The 21,967-nt window shown below is 45.9% G+C and overlaps 1 protein-coding gene across 2 annotated transcripts; it reads right to left on the bottom strand.

Annotated features, from left to right (window-relative positions):
* Positions 1–2,149: 2,149 nt before the first annotated feature.
* Spp2 (secreted phosphoprotein 2) lies at positions 2,150–21,967 on the bottom strand. 2 transcript variants are annotated; one of them, XM_039084306.2, is made up of 8 exons: positions 21,430–21,967; positions 21,204–21,328; positions 18,009–18,128; positions 16,793–16,900; positions 11,809–11,863; positions 10,640–10,663; positions 8,158–8,253; positions 2,150–2,256 (listed from the first exon to the last, which is right to left on the bottom strand). In XM_039084306.2, the coding sequence occupies exons 1-7, from the start codon at positions 21,494–21,496 to the stop codon at positions 8,168–8,170; spliced, it is 585 nt and encodes a 194-aa protein (XP_038940234.1). In that variant the 5' UTR covers positions 21,497–21,967; the 3' UTR covers positions 2,150–2,256; positions 8,158–8,167. The 2 variants fall into 2 exon arrangements, with proteins under 2 accessions (XP_038940234.1, NP_446029.1); NM_053577.1 differs by having other exon boundaries at positions 10,613–10,663; positions 21,430–21,646.

The raw sequence follows: 21,967 nt of genomic DNA, 5'->3' as shown, positions 1-21,967 counted from the left end.
GAAGCTTTGATGAGGAGAGGTGGGACAATTTTAAGAGCCCAAGATGTCTGCTGTGAGATAGTGTTTTTAATATGTCATGGAGAAGCTGTGCCCAGGAAATTTTAATAATGTAGTTGTCTAAACAAGACCTGCACAGTGACATCAGTTGACACGCCAATGTGGATGGAGAAACCTCATGGGGCACCCTACGGATGAAGATCTATAGGCAATTAATTAATGGTTAGAGAGAATCAGACTTCTCCAGGGATGAGGCTGCTATTAGGTTATCCAGTACCAACTGGTCTAAACACATACCCATGGGAGCAGCACTAAATTGCTCATATGACAATAATAATTAAAGACGAAGAGGTTGTGAACTTGAGATGGTAGGGAGGTCATGGGAACAGTTGAAGGGAAGAAGGGGGGTAGGAAATAATGTGAAGACAATGTTAATAAAGGAAATTTTCCCCAAATTTTTCTTTAAATTAAAAAATGGGTAAGACCAGTCTTCCTCATTGGGAAGACAATGAAACCTAAAATACAAACAACAAAACAAAACAAAATGAAAATATGAACGTCCAAGGGGGTGAGAATTCTCTTTCCAGAAGGGAATTCTTTTTGGTTGGTCCCAGGCTTCAGCCTTTTCTCTTCCTCAGTGTGGGAATCCTGGGAGAAACTCCAGTTCCTTAAAGGGCCCCCATTCCAGTTTGTTAGCCAAAGGTTGAGACGCACGTGTATCACTAGATTAGCTTCATCGCTTCCAGACCAGCGCCATTCCCAACACCTTGTCTTAATCCTTCCGTCTTTAGTACAGTGCGTCTGTGTCTGGAACAAATACCGCGACAGAATACAGATTGGGGCCAAGTCCAAAGCACATTTCGTCTGTGCCAGGTACCTGCACATAAGAACCACTTCTTCAGAACACCTTGACTTTTAACTCTTTTAACTGTTTTCAGATGGCTGGCACAAGCAACTCCATCTTTGAGACTAGGTCTCACCACAAAGCCAAGCTGGTCTCAAACTTTTAATTCTCCTGTTTCAGCTTCTTAAGGGTCACCCAAGCACTGCTGTGCCAATATGCTAAACTCTTAGAACGAATGCCATTTCATGGTTTTACACACACACACACACACAAACACACACACACACACACACACAAACTCATGCCTGTGTGCACACACTGCACACACACAGACACAAATGACTCACAAATGGTGTCCTCCACAAAACAGGTGGATTTGGGGATGAGCCCTATTCGCTTGCGGGGTGGGGGGGTGTTTTTGACAATGCCTACTTTGAAGGATATTTCATTCTGTAGCTGATTTATTAGACCAAGTAATCCAAAGGAAAGCAGTAGTGTGGGGTACTCCTCTAGGGACAGTGGTTGATTGCAATGTATCTTTCTCTTTAGCCACTGGACCAATATTTTTATTAGTAAAAACCATGTGTATGCAGAAGGCAGAGGAAGACATCAACTGTCCGGTTTCCTCACTCCCTGCTTTATTTCCTTGAGGCAGCGTCTCTCACTGAACCGGAAGCTTTACAGGCATGTGTGGCCGTGGTTTTTCTTTAGTAGATGGGATCTAGAGATTCAAACTCAGGTTCCCATGGGCATTGATCAATCTTACCCACTGAGCCATCTCCCCAGTCCACTGAACTTTATTCCTAGGGTGGTTCTATGTGTACAGAAACACAGAACACAAAGTACAAAGTAACCTGTTCTCCCACCAAAGGTCTTTCTCTGTTGTTAGCAGCTTGCACTATTATGTCAGCTTTTGCTCCACTTGATGACCCAGGGCTGCTGTGTGGTCAGTTACATCCCACTGCATGGGTGTGTGTGGTCTCATCCATTCTCTACAGTTTAAGGAACAAATGGTGTTATGTATCACCTTGTCTCTATCATATGGGATAGTGTTCCTGCCCTAAAAGGTACCATGATGACTTAAAAAGAAAGATAACAGGCTGCTTGAGCCTGCTTGCTTTTAACAGGACATTAATATCTGTTGTACATTAGCTGAAAACACTTGAAACATAGTTATTCTGTGAGCCTCCATCCCATCCTCCTCCTCATGACATCAGTTTCTCATCTGAAACTGGATACTTAGTGATGCTCTAATCTGAAATTGGATACTTAGTGATGCTGTATTCCAAACCAGACAATACGAGAGCGTACAGGAAGGGGAAGATCTTTATTGCAAAGTGGAGCTTATCAAAGGAAAAAGACACAATTCTCCATGTCCTTCATTTCAGCTTCTGCTTCTCTTTCTTTCATGGAATCTATTCAAGAGAGAAGGAGGGGCAGGTTAGATCACCATGGTATGCGTCAGCACCCTGGGAAGGACAGTCAGGTTAGATTACCACAGTGTGCACTAGCATCCCAGTGTTGGATGGGATCCCAGCTCAGCCTGGGATTCCAATGAACTGCTCAGAAAGTGATCTAAATCCTACAGGAGATTTGAACAGCTACACATAGCAGTCTGCTTTGGACCAAAGACAGGATGAGAGACACCACAGGAAGATGAGGTAGCCTGGTCAGGGGACAGAGACACAGCCTCAGAAAGGGATCTCATGTCTCATAACAGGAAAGACCAGAGAAACCCCTTGCAGAGGCTGTGGCCAGGCATCAGTCTGTGAATGAGAGACAGAGGGGCCAGTCAAAGCTGTGGCTGGCCAGGGGCTGTGACAATCTGAGGAGATAGGGCTAGAGAGCAAATTTTCACAAAACTATCTATTCATCCATCCATCAGTTAATCTGTGCAGCAAGCAAGACTATGCGTGGAACCTTTACTGAGGGCTGTAGAGATGAAAAAGACACAATATTGACGTCCCCCAATATTTAAAGTCATGAACCAGAGGAGAAGATGGATGTCACCATAGTACAGCACTGTAAACGAGCTTCCAGATGGCTGACTCCAGAGACATGAGGAAATCAGCTTCTGAAGAGGGCAATGAGTGGGGTACACTGAGGTGAGCTAGGCAGGACCTTTGGATGAAGGTGAGACCCAGGGTCTAGTGAGGATTACGCACCGTGTGAGACACTGATGTGAGGCAGGAGGCAGAGGAAAACAGGATGTCGATAAAGTGGTGCAGACAGGGACCACACTAGTTGTGGCACTGCCCAGCCATAGCCCTATGGAGCTCAGACTGCATCCTTGAACTTAGCAGGGCTCTCAGGAATTTTTGTTAAGGGGAAGCCATGACTGAGCCTTCAAGGGCAACAAGAAAAACTGTCAGAAAGATTTGGGACACACTTGGCTAGAAAGGAAGAGGAGTCGAGAACATGGAGAGGGGCAGGACTGCAGAGTACTGCAGAGGAAGAGCTGCTTCACTCACCACACTTTGCATGAGGAAGGGAGGAGGCCTGAACTGATGTTTATGGCATGATAGTCACAGCCACGAGGGAGACACTGGGTCTCTAAGGAAGGACTTCGGTTTAAGCCTGGAGTGGAATAGTCAGTGGATGTGGGTGGCAAGCTGTTGTTTACTAAGCTGAGAGTTCAACCTGGAGGGATGGATCGGGTCAACCCCAGGCAAGCACATCAAAGCAGAGTCACTGTTGCAAGTCACTGTACCTGCTAGAGCAATTGGTAAGAGGTGCAGAGCAGCAGGAATGAGAGCCAAGGGAATGGGGAGTGGAGAGTGGTCAGGTTCTAGCTCTGGGGCCCCAGTGGGGTTTCCCCCCTCTCTTTTTGTGGAATCTGGCTCCTTCTGTGGGTGAGCAGGTTCTGGAGATCATAATAAGAAATTCTCACTAGCGAGTCTGAAACCTGAACAATGAAATCACTCCCCAGAGGCCAAGGTGCCTCAGGTGTTAGGGAACAGTGCCCCCACCTGGTTGGTGGTGGAAAGCGCGTAGCTCACACTTGCAGATTGGCAGCTACTTGGCAAGAACACATACAGTGCCACTCAGAACAGGACAAATGTATCTCAAACACTGAAGTTTCATGGAGAGATGTATTACAAGAAGAAAACATAGGTATAGGAAGCAGACATGAGAAATAAACCTCAATCCCAACACCACCTCTATGAGTAGGGTCTCTCTGAGCTCCTTGCCTCCTTCTCTAAGAAACAGATGATATGGCATGATATATGACATGATATGGTATGATATGATAAAGTATGGTATGATATGATATGGTATGATATGGTATGATAAGGTATAATATGATATGGTATGATAAGGTATAATATGATATGACATGGTATGGTATGATATGATAAGATAGGATATGATATGGTATGATATGGTAGATATGATATGGTAGGGTATGATATTGTATGGTATGATATGATATGGTATGATAAGGTATGATATGATATTTATGGTATGATATGGTAGGGTTGATATGATAGGGTATGATATGATATGATATGTATGGTATGGTATGATGTGGTATGATATGGTAGGGTATGATATGGTAGGGTTGATATGATAACGTATAGTATGATATGATATGATATGGTAATGATATGTATGGTATGATATGGTAGGGTATGTTATGGTATGATAAGGTATGATATGATATGTATGGTATGATATGGCATGGTATGATATGGTATGTTATGGTACGGTTGATATGATAAGGTATGGTATGATATTATAAGATATAATTGACATAAGGCAATAAACATACTTGGGAGTCATGGTCTCCCTGGGTGCAGAGAGGACATTTGATCAACAATGACTGAAGGATTATGTGGAAAAATCATGGCACTGATGTTTTTGTCATTGGCTTATGGACCAAACCCACCATCAGACCTGCCTCTGACACTGCTAACAATCCCAACACCAGTCACGGGGCTTCATAAAGGAAAATGCCCCACCTCAGATCGTTCCGGCCACTCCACAGCTGCCAAGACGAACTGCCCTAGCTACAAAGATTAAGAAAGTGAAGGATCTCGAGAAAACTCTTTCTAACATGGGAATCGGGCCCTGGTTTCCCAAACTATGTATTTTAGAGTCCCACTAACAACACCATGGTGCTTTTACTGAGTACCACATTTTACTCTCTCCTCTAGTATTGAAGCATTTCTGGCTTAGAGAAGACTAGAACAGTATTTATTAGATTATAGACACACTCGCTCAGTTTCTAGTTTAATCCAGGGACTCATGATAAAATGGAGAAAATATGATTTACATTTTTAAAATGTCAATATCACTAACAGTCAACCGGCCACTCATCCTATCCTGATTATTTAATGAAACTAGTGGGGATATTTTATAAGTAATTTTATATAGACATTCGGGGTATTTTTACTAGTCATGGAACTAAAACAATAAGGATAGCCAGGTAAGACATCTGCCAAGAGTCTGTGTTCCAAAGGGAAGAAAAAAAAACAAATAAAAAACAAAACAAACAAACAAACAAATCCCTTGCGGGTCTGAGCCCTCCTCTCAGGGCTGGATGCCTGTCAGAGGCAGTGGTACAGGTGTAGAAGGAGAGCAGCTGAGCCGAGAGCACACTGGAGCTGCCTCCTCAGTGGAACCACAGTGTGGCCATTACTAGCTTCGTTTTTATGACTCCAGGCAGTGTGGTGGGCTGTTTCAAAACCTGCCCTGCTAAAGGTCACGTGAGGCCAGAGATGCCACTGGGACACCAGCAACAATGGATGAGCAGACCGAGGCCGCTAGCTTGGCCTCCGGGCTGTGCTACTTCTAAAGACATTCGTTTTGCGTGGCCCATTTCTCTGCAGATGTTAGATGATGCCACTCTATTGCGACACACACAGGCCCGCACACTCGATGGAGCCACATCATTAACAGGCAAAGCACGCTCATCTACCAAAAATTCCGTTCTCACGCCCCTCCCCTCTCCAGATGCTCTCCAGGGCAAAGGGCAAGTTTTTTTGTGTGTGTGTGTAAAGAATACATCAAGTTTCTTTCTTCAAAATGCCGAGTTTCTTGATCTCAGCAAGAAGTCGGCTTTTATTTTTAGATAAAGACGATCTGCCACCTGCTTCTCTCACTCACAGTGGATGTTGCTCTCCATTTTGGTAGACTGTCAGTTGACTTCTTTCAAATTGCAAGTTGTTAAAATTAATTATGCCGTGCTTAGCTGCCTTTCAGGGAAACGTCTCTCAAACACCCAAAGTGAATGATCCCAGCTCAAAAGAAACTCATTGAGCGCGGATGTGCCCAGTCATGGGCTAAATGCAAGGCCCCGGGATGAAGGTACCAGGAAGCTCCCTGGGTCCCACTCGCAACAAGCCTGTGAGTGTCTGATGGTGAGTGTGTGTGCGCACCATGCACATGCCTGGTGCCCTCGGAGCCGAGAAGCAGGTATTGGATCCCCTGGAACTAGAGTTACAGATGCTGGGAATGGAACCGGGGCATCATGGGAGCTCAGGGGTGAGGTGGGTACGGAAAGGACAAAGCTAGAGGTGTGCGTAGAGTTGAAGCAGTAAGGCTGCTGTGAGCTATGCTGGGCCGTTCCGATGCTATCTGAAAGCATGTAGTGTTGTTTACACTACAAAGCAAACAAAGAGCTCTAGAGGTGGCTCAGCAGTTAAAAGTACCCGCTGCTCTTGCAGAAGACCAAGGTTCGGTTCCCAGCACGTGAGGGCCCCGGGCAGGCGCAGGTTGTACATATATACACATGGGCAAACACTCAAACACATAAAATAAATAAATGTTTTTTTTAAAAATGTAAGCGCATGGATTCTAAGGCTTTTTTAGTAATTTGTGTATGTGTGTGTGTGTGTGTGTGCCTGTGTATGTGCATGTGTGTGTGTGTGCGCATGTGTGTGTGCATGTATGTGTGCATGTGTGTGTGCCTAACACTGATGCCCTGAATCTACATCTGTAATTGCACTATAAATATAATTGAAAACATTTTAAGATTCATTTATCCTATTTATGAATGCCTGCATGTGTGTATGTGTACCACATGTGTGCCTGGTGCCCACGGAGGTCAGAAGAGGGTGTTAGATACTATGGAGCTGAAGTTACTCATGGTTGTGAACCACCAAGTTGGTTTGGGGAATCAAACCCAGGTCCTCTGCAAGAGCAGCAAGCCACCTTAACTGCTGAGCCATCTCTCCAGCTCCTGCAATTGTATCTTAAGTTTCCTTTGAAGTGTCTCCTTCACACAGTCCCTTTGGAGTTTTCAGAATATTTACTCTGCTTGCTCTCATCCAAGCACCCGAGAATCTGTATATGGTGAGACTCCACCATGCTGGGTGACAGCTTAGTAGATCAGAGTTCAGTCTACCATTCCCCCAGAGCACTGGGGGAGAGTGTACAGTCCATTATTCTGTTTTTGCTCAATGTCTGGGTTTTGCACAGCTCTGACTTAGCCCACAAATGAAGTCAACATCAGAGGGCAGCAGGATGGAGGATCAAGATCTCCTCATCTTTCAAGGATAAACAAGGACAACAGATAAGACAGGCAGTGTAGGAAGAGGCCCCCAGGCCAGAATGCACTCAGTTCATTAGTAGCGAGGGAAGGAAATGCCTGGCTGGTATTAGATAAATCAATCTTACGCCTCCCCCCAGACGCCACTCCTGGAAGGACAGAGAAGGTTCAGTGATGCTCCCCAGATCTATACGGTGAGAAAATTAGGTGGGAAGCCATGGCATCAACCAAGAAACGAATCTAGCAGAACTTCCAGATCTCACAGTCCAGCCAGGGCCAATGCCCCTAGCAGGCAGCTAACATAAGGACCCAGATCTTGGGAGAGTGTGACCCATTTGAAGATAAGCTACAATCAATGGCAGGGATGGTCAAGGAAGAAGAAGAGGTGACAGGTAATCAATAGAGGGGAGAAAGAACTGGCTGAGGGAGTCTACGTGGCCACCAGTGTTGAAGTGACAAAGAAAAGTCAAAGAGGATTCTATGAAAAATGTTATCCTGAGAGGGAGGGAGGGGGGAGGGAGGGGGGAGGGAGGGAGGGGGGAGGGAGGGAGGGGGAGGGAGGGAGGGTAGCATTTGGGGAAGAGAGGCTGGGATAAGCAGGGGTATTCTCTTTGTGATTTGGAAAGTGGAGAAACTTGATCATGTCAGTAACAGCAGATGCTGCCGAGGAAAGATGGGGGACCACGAGATGGACACACTGTGCCTAGGGGGAGGCAGGGGCAATGGAAAGATGGAGTGGACTCTGAAGAGTCTGGGAAAGAGGCCACAGCACTTACTCTCAGTCCCTTCTGCTTCTAAATAGTCATACATGTTGTCCCCTTACCTCCAGGATGTCACTCAAAGCCAGAATTGACTCTTGCTCTGCGTTGGAGGTTCAGGAACCTTCTATGGGCAGGAGGATGTCCCCTCCTCGTGATCTCTAACGATGGAAGGGAGAAACAGACTCTGTCAGGCATAAATTGATGAGACCAAGCCAAACACAACCTGAGCCCTCACTGCCCACAGAACACCCAAGGCAACGTCTCCTGTCTTCCTCAACAAGCCTGCGGCCCTCTCCCGTCCACGGTACCCAGAGCTGACTTCTCGCTCCACGGTCCGTGTCACACTCAGCCTCAACCGCAAGCCCTTGAGGGCGGGAACTGTCACATTTCTCTTTCAGTCGTCTGTGGAAACTGCCCCATGCTTGTCACACACATTTGTGGAATTAAATTAAATCATCATGTTCAGAGGCATCTCAGAGACAGCTGTACATCTGCATTAATGGTGCTCCAAGTTCCCAATGTGGTTAAGTGGTGGCTTAGAGATGCCTTCTGACACACACAAGAGGGCTAGTCACATGAATTTACATCTGAACTGTATTCTCTGTGTCTCTGTCTCTGTCTCTGTCTCTCTCTCTCTCTCCTTTTAACCATGTCTCTGTCTGTTTCAGTTTCTGTGTGTGTTTTTTTCCTTGTCTGTCTCTTTTAGTCTCTCTATGTGGCTGTGTGTGTGTGTGTGTGTGTGTGTGTGTGTGTGTGTGTGTGTGTGTGTGTGTGTGAGAGAGAGAGAGAGAGAGAGAGAGAGATTCTAACTCTCCCTCTTTCTGTCTCTGGGTGTCTTTGTCTCTGACTCTTTCTGTCTCTGAGTCTCTGTCTCTCTCTCTCTTCATGTCTTTCATCACTGGGGAAATCTGACATGTTTTAGGGACACTCACACATCCCTGTCAAGATACCCATGTAGTAGAAAAACTAATTTTCAGCACAAAGCCCATGGGGACCTGAAACCTTCCAACAACCAAGTCATGAGCTTGAAAACCAGTCTTCTGAGCCCAGTCAACATCAGCTGAAAGCACCAATCAGTGGCCTTTCTACCCCTTCATACAGTGGCACAGAGACACCCAGCTCAGTTGCTCCTGTGCTCTTAACCCCAGAAACGACAAGACAGTCACAGTTTGCTGTCAAAGATGCTGAATTTGGGAATGTGTTGGTATGTAGCAATTGGGAGTAAAGCCCCCATGTAGGTTATCAACCTAAATTGTCAACTTAATTCCCGTTTTTGACCATTTCCAGAATCAAAACCCAAGACACAACAGTTGCTACTGTGACAAACATTCAAGGAATAGGCCATGGGCTCTGAAGACAGTTCTGAAAGAATTGTCCCAAAGAACATGTCAGCAGCAGTGCTGGGTGTGCCAGCTGTGTGTTCTCCCAAAGAGACAAACCGTGTGTGTGTGTGTGTGTGTGTGTGTGTGTGTGTGTGTGTGTTTGTGTGTGTGTGTGTTTCGGGGTGGGGTATAAAAGCTAATGTTTCAGGTTTAATTCCTGGCACACAGGATTAACTGGAGCATGAAGTTGAGACCCAGAGCTCCCTAATGTGTTGAGTATGAGTGTCATTATTAGGGGAGGGCTCTGGACACAGGGTGGATTTCACAATGCCAGACAGCAGTGTAGCAAATGCACGGACGTGGAAGACAGATAGGTTCAAAGTCCTGATCTCTGTCCTCGTCACATGGCTGGGACAGCAGGGTCCACCCTGACTACATAGATGCGATTGAATCCTGACTCTTCCAAGGGCACATCGCCACACACTGGACCCTACAACTCAGACAATGCTGGGGGAATAAATATGTCCAAGTCCAGGGTCCTCTTAAGGGGAAAACTGACTTTCCCCTTGACAGCCTGCAGAGATGTTAGGACCACTGAATAGAAAAAAGATCTGTAGAAACAGAAAGACCTTACAGAAGCCAACAGGGAGTCATGGAGAAGACAGTGCAGCCACAGCCTGGCAGTGAGGGCCAAAGTAGGAAGCCTCGGTAGGCAGCTAGTGTGGGTATATGCTCCGGACTTGCCAATGTACACCACGTGTTTTCAATACTCAACTCTTCTGGATAAAAGTGGAGAAAATGGGGTGTGCAGAACCACCCAGGAGACTGAATAAGGAAACTGACCATATGGGGAAGGGACTAAGTTCCCGTCTCTTCCATTTACTGAGAACTCTGGTCAGGTCTGCTAAAGGAGAGAGATAGTCAGAGGGAAACATGCCCTATAAAAGACAAGAAGCGATGCCAAATGGTGACTTCGTAGGCTGACTTAACATTTGATATCCGGTAACTTTTCCGTGAGTAAGGGCCTCCAAGTTACCTTTTCCTGGTTTACAAAGCAAGTGTATGCTTTAAGGTTCTTGTTTGTTGAAATGGTTTCCCAGTTCAGGGTCTGGCCCCTGTGCAGTGGCTTCAGTGTGGCCTCTGCTTCTCAGCAAAGTTTCTAACAGCATCATACAGGAGGAAACGGACCACTTACCAATCGACCGGTCATAGAACTGCTCACCTTTGGGTTCATCATAAAGAAAGCCTGTAACACATTAACAATCATCAGGCCAGACCCCTCCACCCGATTCAGAGAGCTCCACAATTGTAGAACTGACGCTGTGGACGCCCTCTTTAAACAGAGGAGCAGAGTAGGACAGCGGGGCGTTTACTGACGTTAATGCTGGTGTGAAAACTCAGCAGAAACATTAAAAATGGCTTCTAAACGGTAGCACATGGATCACATACACAGTTAAACACTGTACAGAGAGGGGAAATGAAGACCCTTTTATCGTCCAACAGAAACACACCATGAGAGATCATGATGTGATTGCCAGTCACATGACTGGAGACCGCCAGGTCTACCCTGATTAGGCACACAACCACACACTAGACCCTACAACTTGGATGGTGCACCAAGGGAGAACAATCATGTTTAAGTATGAAGCCCTCTTAATAGGCATGCTGGTTGGTTTGCTTGCCTTTTTGTTTTGCTTGGGTTTTGTTTTGTTTTTGTTTTGTTTTGTTTTGTTTTTTGTTTTGTTTTGTTTTGTTTTGTTTTTGTCAACTTGATATCGGAGTAGAGCGAACCTTGCCTCTAAATACGTCTGTGGGACATTTTCTCAGTTGATGATGGCTGTGGGAGGGCTCAGACCACTGGGGGTGCTGCTACCCCTGGGCAGGTGGTCCTGGGTTGTCTTAGAAACCAGGCTGAGCAAGCTCTAGAGAGCAAATCAGTAAGCAGCACTCATCCATGGCCTCCACCCTAGTTCCTGCCTCCCAGTTCCTACCTTGAGTTCTCTTCATGACGGCCTAGAGGTGAGATCTGTAAGCCCAATAAACCCTTTCCTCCCAAGCTGCATTTGTTTGTGGTGTGTTATCCCAGCTATAGAAACGGATTAGAATGGAGAAGCTGACAGTGACCCTCCCAACCTGCAGACCACTGAATGTGATCCTATGTGTGGAACTCTATAGAAATACGTGAGCCAATGGTTGTGTTGCTCACCAGTGAGGTTAAGAGAGCAGCAAAGGTGAAGCCAGGTGTTCACTTTTCTGTAATGACTTTAATTGTTCAAAGGCTATCTATAGGAAAACTAGACACATGTAGCTTTAAGTGATTCCCAGAGGACTGTGTTAGGAAGTTGTATGAAGGGAAATGAAATAATATTAAGGTAACAAAGATCGGCTTACCAAGTAGATAATCATTTCTTCGTCGGTGGGATCTTGCCATGTCCCCAAAAATCATCTAAAGAAGTTTAAGCATCAGGATGGAAGAGAAAACTGTAAATGCTACGTGGTGGGCTCAGATACATAATACATTCAGAGAAATAAGAATAACTCTCAATGGTATCTAATATGTACATTCAAAAAGGCACAGTAGGACAGAAAGAGGCTGGAGAGATGGCCCAGTGGTTGAGGGCACTGCTGCTCCTCCAGAGGACCCAGGTTCAATTCCCAGCACCCACATTGGAAGCTTAAAACCATCTGGTACTACAATCTGGCTTCCTCAGGCACTAGGCACACACATTATGAACAGACACGCATGCAGACAAAATACTAATTCACATAAAATAAACAAACAAATTAGTTAAAATAATCTAAAAGGTGCATGCAGTGAGCAGGCCTGAATCCAAGCAGTCTAGTGATGGAGATGGGGCAGCCATGAGTTCAAGACAAGCCTGGCCTGTAAAATGAGACTTCGCCCTCTGCACAAAGAAAAGAAGGGAGGAAGGAAAGAGAGAGAAGGGAGAGAGGGACAGAAAAATCACATGGTTCAAGGCCAACTTGAACTACATATTAAGGTCATCCTGGACTATATTAGCAAGATCCTGCCTCAAGAAAAAAGGAAAAAGAAGGAGAAAGAAGAAAAGAGAGAGAGAGAGATGGAGAGAGAGAGAGAGAGAGAGAGAGAGAGAGAGAGAGAGAGAGAACAAGAGAAAGAGGGAGAGAGGGAAGCAGGGTGGGTAGGCAGTGCTTCACACATTGCTGCAGAGAATGTAAAATAGAGCAGCAGCTCTGGGACACAGTTTGGGAGTTCTTCAAAGCGCTAAGAGTTAAGATTACTGTACGCTTAGAAACTCCATTCCCAACGGGATCAAAACTATGTATCCCCAGAAACGTGTGGCACAGATGCTCCCAACACCGTCGTTGATAATGGCCAATATGTATAAGCATCTCCCATGGTGACCGGCTAGTGCACAGATAAAACCACATATAGCATATCTATACGAGAAACAAGTTCACAATAAAAAGGAATAAGTTACCTTCGTGCCACTTTCCACATCACACACACACTTGTTTATAATTCTATGGCATGCACAAGCCTCTAAAAATCCGGCAAAGCGACATAAGCTTTGAGCACATGTTATATGGGACTATTTTTGTGAAACGATCTGCATGGAAGACGCGGTGGATGTAGAGAGCAGATCTGCATTTGCTAGGGGTGAAAGGATGCAGACTAGGGACGGATTCCTCTCAGGAGCCTCCCCTCCAGAGGATGAATGGGTTCTGAATGTCAAGAGTGGTAGCAACTTAACACCACCATGCAAACATACCCCAACCCTATGAACTGTACACACGCACAAGGGAGATTATATGGCATGGGGATTGTAGCTTAGTGGCCTTGCCTAAAAAAATTAAAGAAAAAAAAACCCATTGTGTTAAGGGGCTAAGGATGTAGCTCAGTGGCAGAACACAGTTTGTTTAGGACCCCTGCATCCCATCCTCAGTACCACATCCCTAGTACCACACAAAAATAATAATCACGTCTATATAGAAAATATATGTAAAAACAAAAAGTAGAACAGTATCTGTAGGAGGAGCACATGACCTTAGCCAGGCCAATTCTCTGCCTTCAGCTAGAGATAAATATTCCCTTTGCCTCCTAAGTACCCAGGATGTGAGCCTGTAGCTGTAGTTTTGATTTGTGGTAGGAAGAAGCTGGGGCTGGAATGTAGCTTGGTCAACAGAACCCTTGCCCAGCAGGCACGGAACTCTGGATCCAATCCCCAGCATCAATGAGAACTCAACGTGTTAGCCACAACCTCATACAGTTCCCTACTAGCCATTATATAAACCAGAAAATCACAGTGACAAAACCCCCCATCGTCCCATCCCTAGCATCACACATAAAAAAATAATCACAGTATACATAGAAAATATATGTAAAATATAGATAGTAAAATGACTCTGTAGGAGAGGCATATAACCTTAGCCTCCTCTGATCTTTGTCACTTCTGAATTAGCTGGACCAAGTGTCACAGAGTTTCATTCAGATAGTCCAGTAAAGGGACCCTTGGTATTTAGCATCAAGAGAAGAGAAAATTCAACCTACAACCCCTGGGAAAGCTCAGAAATTGCCTGGGAGGTTGACTTTTAGAAGTTGGCAGTGCACCTGAAATTAGTCAACAATGTTTCTCTTCTCTGCACTGAGGAGATATCCCCACGTGACCCTGAGGTCTCTGGCCACTGGTTTCATGACTCTCTAATTCTAAAATACACTTCATGATGAAACAGCCAAGGGGTGGCTGTGCCAACTCCATAGACAGCATTAACGCTCATGTGCAATCCTTGAAGTTGGAGTCCTCTACACTTTTAGTATAATGTTCATTATAGTCTAGTGCTCTCTCTGGAGAAGTGAATGGAAACAGAAGACATGGAAAAGGTTATTCTATACAGCGCACAGTAGTGGAAAAGATGTAAACACCTGTCAGAAATATTATCCCACTATGAATGAGCAAATGATGTAACTGGGATTCAGGGAAGAAAGGTGATATCAAGTCACAGATGTGTAGCATTGACTTGATAGTAATGTTGCAGACCACTTCAACATGGCCAATATTGGTTGTTAATGGAATTAGGATTGACCTAGGGGCACACATCCTGGGGAGTATATGAAGAGGGTTTAAGTAAGCAAAGACCTGCTCTAAGTGCAAGTGGTGTGATCCTATGGTCTGGGGTCCTAGGCTGAATAAGAAGAGAAAAAGGAAAAAGCCAGCTGAGGACCAGTCTCTCTCTCTCTCTCTCTCTCTCTCTCTCTCTCTCTCTCTCTCTCTCTCTCTCTCTCTGTGTGTGTGTGTGTGTGTGTGTGTGTTTCTGTGTATCTGTCTCTGTCTCTTTCTGTATATATGTCTCTCTGTCTCTCTGTTTCTCTCTGTCTCTGCCTCTCTCTCTGTCTCTGTTTCTCTCTGTCTCTGCCTCTCTCTCTCTCTCTCTCTCTCTCTCTCTCTCTCTCTCTCTCTCTCTCTCTCTCCCCCCTTCCTGACTTCAGACACTGTGTGACCAGCACCACATGCTCCTGCTGCCACAGCTAAAGCTGTCCTTGCTGCCACGATGGGCTGTGCTTTCAAACTGTGAGCCCAAATGACAGCCCCCCACTAAATTGTTTTTGTTTCAGTAGCCAGTAAAGCACCAATATGTATCTCTATGGCAGTTGGGGCAAAGGGGCATCTGCTACTGTCTCAGTATCTGTTACACATCAGGTCCTGGAGCTGATATTTCACATCCATGGGGCCTCATTTGGACCCACAGGGTAACTAAAAGCTACAGATTAGCATGACAGTCACTCCGGATGTGGTTATCTGACCTAGTTCATTCCCCTTCAAGGCTGACTGCTCAAAGATATATCAATATCCTAAACCCGAGGTCACTTTCAATTCCAGGAGGATCAAAACTTAGAAGGATCTCCCATCCCACCCTGACTCCTTAGGGCAATTATCCTGGAGCAGAAGTCATCCTGTGTAGAAACTAGGCTGATTCCTTTGGGCAAAGGCAATGATTAATAGATTATCAATTTATTAACCAGAATGTAGGACAGATTGGGGCCTAAATAATGATGGGGAACTCAAGGATAAGAATCGTTTACTAATGTATACCTCTAACCTCCTGCCCCATTTTTTTCTCTAAATCTAAGACTCATGTCTAGACTCAAAGGATGGACTGGGGGTGGGTGGGTGATGGTAACTGGACCCTTTGGTCTATTGCTTTTCCCAGTATGGCCCCATTAAATGAATCTCTCTCTGTTTTTCACTATCTCTTTAGCTGGCTTATAGGAATGGGTTGCTCACCTAGCCCGTTGGGACTGGAGCCCAGGCCTTTACCCTAAAAATTCTGTTAACAGTGAGTATCTTCATTATTCAGCAGTTAACCAATGAAGAAGCTGCAAATCATGGAGGTTAAAGGAAGGTCAAGTGTCCTGACCTAGAGTGCATAACTGACAGATAGTTTTGAAGAGAGAGAGAGAGAGAGAGAGAGAGAGAGAGAGAGAGAGAGAAGGGAGGATAGACAGACAGACAGAGATTGATTATTTCAGCCCTTCAATACAGTTCTTCATGTTGTGGTGACCCCCAACCATAAAATTACTTTTGTCGCTACTTAATAACTGTAATTTTGTTACTGTTGTGAATCATAACATAAATGTTAATGTTTTCTGATGGTCTTACGTGAAAGGGGTCGTGACCCACAGGTTGAGAACCACAGCACCAGTTAACCCTGACCAGCACACTGACAGCTTGGTTGAAGTGTGGTGATTGTAGAGAGCTAGAAAGTCTCAGCCTTGGATCAGATTACCTGGGATGTCTTAGCCCCTGATAGTCCTTTACTGCCCAGCTCTGTGCATAACCGAACACCCTATGGTCATCAAGTCCACTCCATTTGGGAATGTACAGATCCTTAGCTCCCAACAGCCCCAAAGCTAAAAAATAACCTTCCATACCTCTATGGCCTATAGCATTTCCCTCTTTGCTGTTACCCACCGACATGAAATTTCTACAAATATATTTGAAAATGCCTTGATTTTTACACTTCAATTATTTTGCTCCTATGAAAACATGGAATTCATAGCAAGCTATGATGCTGGGACATAGCATGTGGGGTAATCAGAATCTAGGCTCTCGGGCCACAGTCACTCAGATGTAACTCCAACATGAACGATTTCTTATTCCCATGGAGGTGACAGCTCTGTTGCTGAGCTTTGTGTTTGCGGGGGTTGGGAAGGGAGGAGGCAGTGGAAAGAAGTAAAGATGGGGATGGAAAAGCTGTTTAAGGGGGAACCCAGCCGTGTGAGCAGAACTCTGTCTGCCGGTGTCTGAATGGTGTTCCAGCTGCCTTATCAAATAGCTCAGCTCAGACAGACCACCCCCAGGCACAGCTGGAAGGAGACAGGGCCCCATCATACCTCCTCACTGCTGTTGGACTCGGATGTGGACGCCCAGCGGCAGTGAGCCCACACATCCTTCACCTGTCCCTTGGACATCTGCACTGTGCTCCTGCAAGCAGCTGTTGGCTAGAAAAGACAGAGTTATGAGCTGCCTCTTCAGCACCCACCCTGTGGGAGAGGTTAGCCTCTGGACAATAAACTGCAGGGCTTGCAAAACAAGGCAGAAGGGAGGCATTCACAGAGATGGTTCAGTTTTCCAAAGTGAACACTCTGCAGAACTAAGTAACAACAAAAGGAAATGCATCTCTGTGAGCTTAACTCCAGTCTCAGAGAAAAGCCTGCCTTTCCTTGTGAGTATAGACGGCTGTATGGAATTCATTCTTGCTTTAACAAAAACATGTATATTTGACTATATGGTATATGCATATACATATCTATATATACATATATGTATGTGTATATGTATATATGTGTGTGTGTGAGTGTGTGTGTGTGTACACAGACACACACACACATATGGATAAATTATTTAGCCCTAGGATGTGGTTAGTAGTCTGTGCATGTGACATCCTCTGCAAAACAAAATCTGGTTGAAATTTCATGAGAGAAATAACAAAATGATTCCCTCTGGAATGGGACCTCAGAAAGCCATTCATTTGGCTGAAAACATTTTGGGTCTGGACTGATGGCTTCATTCTGATCAGAGAAAGTCTCATTGCACAACAGCTGACTAGTCTGGTCATGGGGACTGCATCATGTGACATATCATGTGACCCAGATGGAGAAGGGGAGACACACTATGGGCGACACTCAATCCTGGAAAGTGACCAATGCTAGGCTCACAGTCCACACTTGTCCAACAGAGTTTCATATGTGCTGGGGTCTCTCTTTGCTCTCTCTTTGCACTCACCATACCTGATACAAACCATCCAATCTCATGAGACCAATAGGCTACTTCATGGAGATTTTGTCTGTACGTTAAAGAATAGGACCCGGGAGCAGTAAGGGTTAAAGAGCCAACGGACATCACTGAAGACTGCAGATTCCACAGATCAAGATCTCACTCCCTTAGTCCCAGAGCACACAGCCCATGCCAGGAAATGCTGTAGTGAGTCAGGGTGTGCCTGAATGGCAGACAGGCAATGGCCAAGCTCCTTTGGTGACTCCTGACCTGCTCGTGGTCATGGACATAGTGAGGTCCTCCCTCCCTTGCATTTCTTTCTGGGTCACTTACCACAGAGTAGCCCCTTTGGAAGGCGCAGGTGGAGGGATCACCAGACTCTCTTAGGCATGTAGTTTCCTGAACGGTGAACTCTAAGTTCATGACCAGTGTGTCTTCATCCAGGACATTAACCTTCACAGAAGCAAAGCATGGATTCTCACTAGACAGATTCTGAGCTTCATGGTACTAGGTACAATTTTTTTCCCTGCCCAATAAGAAGCCATAGACAGGATCGCCTGCTCACTGGGAAAGGTATGTACGTATCATCTTGGCACTCATGCAGTGGTGTGCACTCACACCAGAGCCCACAGAGAAAAGTCGAGCAGCCCTGAAAACTGTGAAACCAAAGAAGCGAGCATGGTGGGCCCACCTCCAATCTCAGCACTCAGGAGGCTGAGCCAAGTTCCTAGCTTGAGGCCAACCTGGCCAATAGAGAGAGATCTTGTCCCAAAATAACAGTAAATGGAAGAGAAAAAGGAAGAGAGGGAGGAAGGAAGAGAGGAAGGAAAACGGAAGGAGGGCGGAATGTATGACTTCACACCAACGCCAAGATTGCTTTTAAAGATTTACTCTGACAGTTCCTTCTTGGTTCTCAGAGTCCACACCTGTGAGCTCGCCTAGTCACCAAGTATTATTTGTAGCTCCTAAACTAGTGATGACATTTTCTAAATGAAGGCACCATGCATGTCTACCAATTCCTAAAATAAGAAAATGAGACACGGGCCATCTCCTGGTTGAATCTACATCACTTTTTAACTCTGGAAAACCTTTCAAATTTCCTGAAAAACCTGGGTGGTCTGAGGACCGGCATGTTGTGATATACAAAGCCTTTCCCTGTGCACTGGGCACCAGAGATAGAGCAGAAAAGACATCAGGCACCTGTGATTCCAGAGTGGGTACTTCCCTATTGATCTTGCAAAAAAGGTAAAGAAGACCACTTGGGTAGTTAGTGCATGAAGAATGACTGCAAGCACTCAGTAATGGGAGAGAAAGGAGGGAGTAGCTGAGTTATAAAAGACTCAGTGGAATATTCCAGAAGAGGAAACATGTAGACAGAGACTCAAAGGATGAGGGCTTATTGTCTGAAAAAAAAAAAAAGCAGAGCCCAGCGTCCCAGGACAAAGTCTGGCCCGTGTTGACAGAGCAGTGAGAGCCATTTACTGGAATGTTGGAAAGATAGAAATGTCTTGTTGGTCATGGAAGTCATTACAGAAGCGCCAACCCAGGCTTCTTTCAACCCACAGTAGTTTCTGTTGCTTATAGCCATTGACCAGACCCTTAGCATTCTCTCTCAGACTCAATTTTTAATCCTCCCCATGACCAGGCTAGAGGACTAGAGTCCCAGAATCTTGTATTCTGTTTCTCTTCAAACTACAAAGGCTGTCTTTATGCTAATTATCTCTCCTCTCATTTGACCACAAGTGGCCCAAAGAAGCCCTCCACATTTTACTGCCCTGCTGTTCCTTCTGTCAGATATCTTCATCCCCTGGTGGGGTTGTAAGGGGTTGCAGAGAGAGAAGGCCAACCTGAGCCTGTCTCACACAGAGGAGGAACAGAATACCGGGACATAAAGGCCATCTCTGCTCTGTAGTTTTCCAGTTGTGTGTTTCCTGCAACGTTGTGGAATGCAGAGCTCAAGGAAAGACCATGGAGACTGCAGCTTGAACAATGCGCTCAAACAATGGGGAAGAGCAAAGGTGGACCAGGAACAGTCAGGCATAGGTAGAGAAGGAGGGCAACACAGAGGCAGTGCCACACTAAGCATCTGCTAAGATCACATGGGTCATCTGTAAGTGGCTCCTCTTTAGGTACATGTGCCTGGGGGTCAGACCCTCATGACTATCCCATGATGGCCACATGCTAGCTCATGCTGTGTCAGTCATGTCTCATTGGCTACCTGTCCACAATGTCCCAGGTTACTGCTCTCTGTGTATGAACTGTTTGGCTCTGCAGTGAGCAAGAGCTAACTTGCAAATGAATTTAAATGGTTGATCTGCAAGCTTGGCAAGAAGCTATGGGATCCACAGCATTCTAAGAAGATTGCATTCGGTGCCAACGGAATGTGGCCTGGGTGCTAGCAAAAGCAGGGTGGGAGGAAGAGGCAGCTTCATACTGATGTAGCTTTCTTCCAGAAGCAGCTCGGCTGTTGTCTAGCAGCTACGTACACCCACCTACAAGTGCCTCCCCACCAGAGTGTTCACTGTGACCCTTGACAGTCAGGTACTGGGTGGGGCTGGCAGCTCTCAGCCCACACCTTCACAACCAGTTGTCCAGCTAGAAAAGGCATCTGAAGCAATGCATTTGCTTTGCATTTGGAAAAAGAAAACGAGCCAGTGTCTGCAAAAGGGGATCAAAGGGACATGTTCTACATGCAGGCAAGCTGGGAAAGTGAAGTGTGTGTGTGCTGTCGAGTAGCAAAGGTGCATTTGAGTGTGAGAGGAGCATCTGAATGTGAGAGGAGCATCTGAATATTAAGAAGTGGTGGCCTAGAATAGGGTGGAGAAAGGAGCAGCCAGTAGGGGTGGCCATGTAGCCTCTGTGTGGAGGTAGTGGCTTTTGGCCACCTGACCACATGGCTCTATTCTTGTCTCCATGAGCTTGTCTGTTCTATTTCCTCCTCATGTCTGTCCCTGTCTTCCTGTGAGCCCCATTAAGCCACTAAGAAGACAGTGAAACTCCGCAGGGAGCAGGAAGGAGAAAGGCTTCTCTATGATCCTGCTCCATTTCTCCTCACTTTTGCCACAGTGAGTCACGGCAAAGTCAAGAAAACGTCACCGAATTCTCTCAGTGATCAGGAAACAGCACTATAAAGTCCACGAAAGTGGGTGGGTTTCTTTGGCTCAGAAGCCAACATTTCTTTCCTATAAACACGTGAGAACCCAATGCCGAGTGGGGAGAGAGGCTCTTTCGCACTAGAAGACACCTCCCAATCAAACATCATCACGAGGGCTTCTGGGATCTTCACCCCAAACCAGGACACACACACACACACAGAGAAGCCAAGGTCAGAGTGAAAACAGAGGGGAAAACTCTGATGTAATTAAATCTCTTCACAGTCCAAAAAGTCAGCATGGAAGAGGATAGGGTGTGATCTTTTTATACAGAAAAATAAAAATAATCTAATCAACAAATAAGTAAAAGCAAGACAGGGGTGGTTAAAAAAAAAAAAGAAAAAAAAGGCTTAGGGAGGTGTCGCCATTCACTTACTCTCTTCAGGGAGCTCCGCGTCGCCCGAAACAGGTAAGGACTCAGGGATTGCGAGTTCACCTTAGCCACTGAGGCACTGAGAGCTTCTTGCAGAGAGGAAGGGTCGTAGTCGTACACCGGGAAACCTGGACAGCAAGCACACAGGTCACGGTGAGAGGACATGAGGCACCGAGAGGCCTGTGATCACCTAGAGCAGGTGGCCAGTGCCGTGGCACGTGCCCTTTACCTGAGGCACACCAGTAGTGCATTCCCAGCACCAACATAACCAGCGTCTTCATCGTTGCCAGCTCCATCCCGAGGACGGCGACCCAGAGCCAAGGAGATGGCCTCTCTACAGCTCTTTCCGAGGGTGACTGTCTTATCCTTGTCACCTGCGACCTAGCTGCCCTGGCTGGCTGAAGCAGTCTGGAACCTCAGTAGAGATGATTGATTCCCGTGTCAATATTTACTGCTGACTTTTCCTGTGGAAAAATTCCAGGCTGAGGCTACTTTTGAAGTTTGGACCTCTCTGAGGGACTTTAGCCCACAGCAGGAGACATTCAGAGAGGCTTGGGTCTCCCTGTATCATGTTGACCTTCTCTCTTTGCATTTCATTCTTTGGGGGAGGGGACATAATTGTGGACTCAACAAAATGGTGACTATTCCTTAACCCGGTCCTCAAAACCCTGCCCCCTCCATCTCTCAGAGCCAGCTTTCTCCCTTCCTAGAGACTTCACACATGCAGGGCCATTTTGCCTGTCTGCTTAGCTCTGCCGGCCACCTCC

Source organism: Rattus norvegicus, chromosome 9 (assembly GCF_036323735.1).
Source record: "Rattus norvegicus strain BN/NHsdMcwi chromosome 9, GRCr8, whole genome shotgun sequence".
In the NCBI taxonomy this organism is placed as follows: domain Eukaryota; kingdom Metazoa; phylum Chordata; class Mammalia; order Rodentia; family Muridae; genus Rattus; species Rattus norvegicus.
Note: the sequence above shows the minus strand (reverse complement) of the source record. Positions and strands in the feature narration are given on the sequence as shown.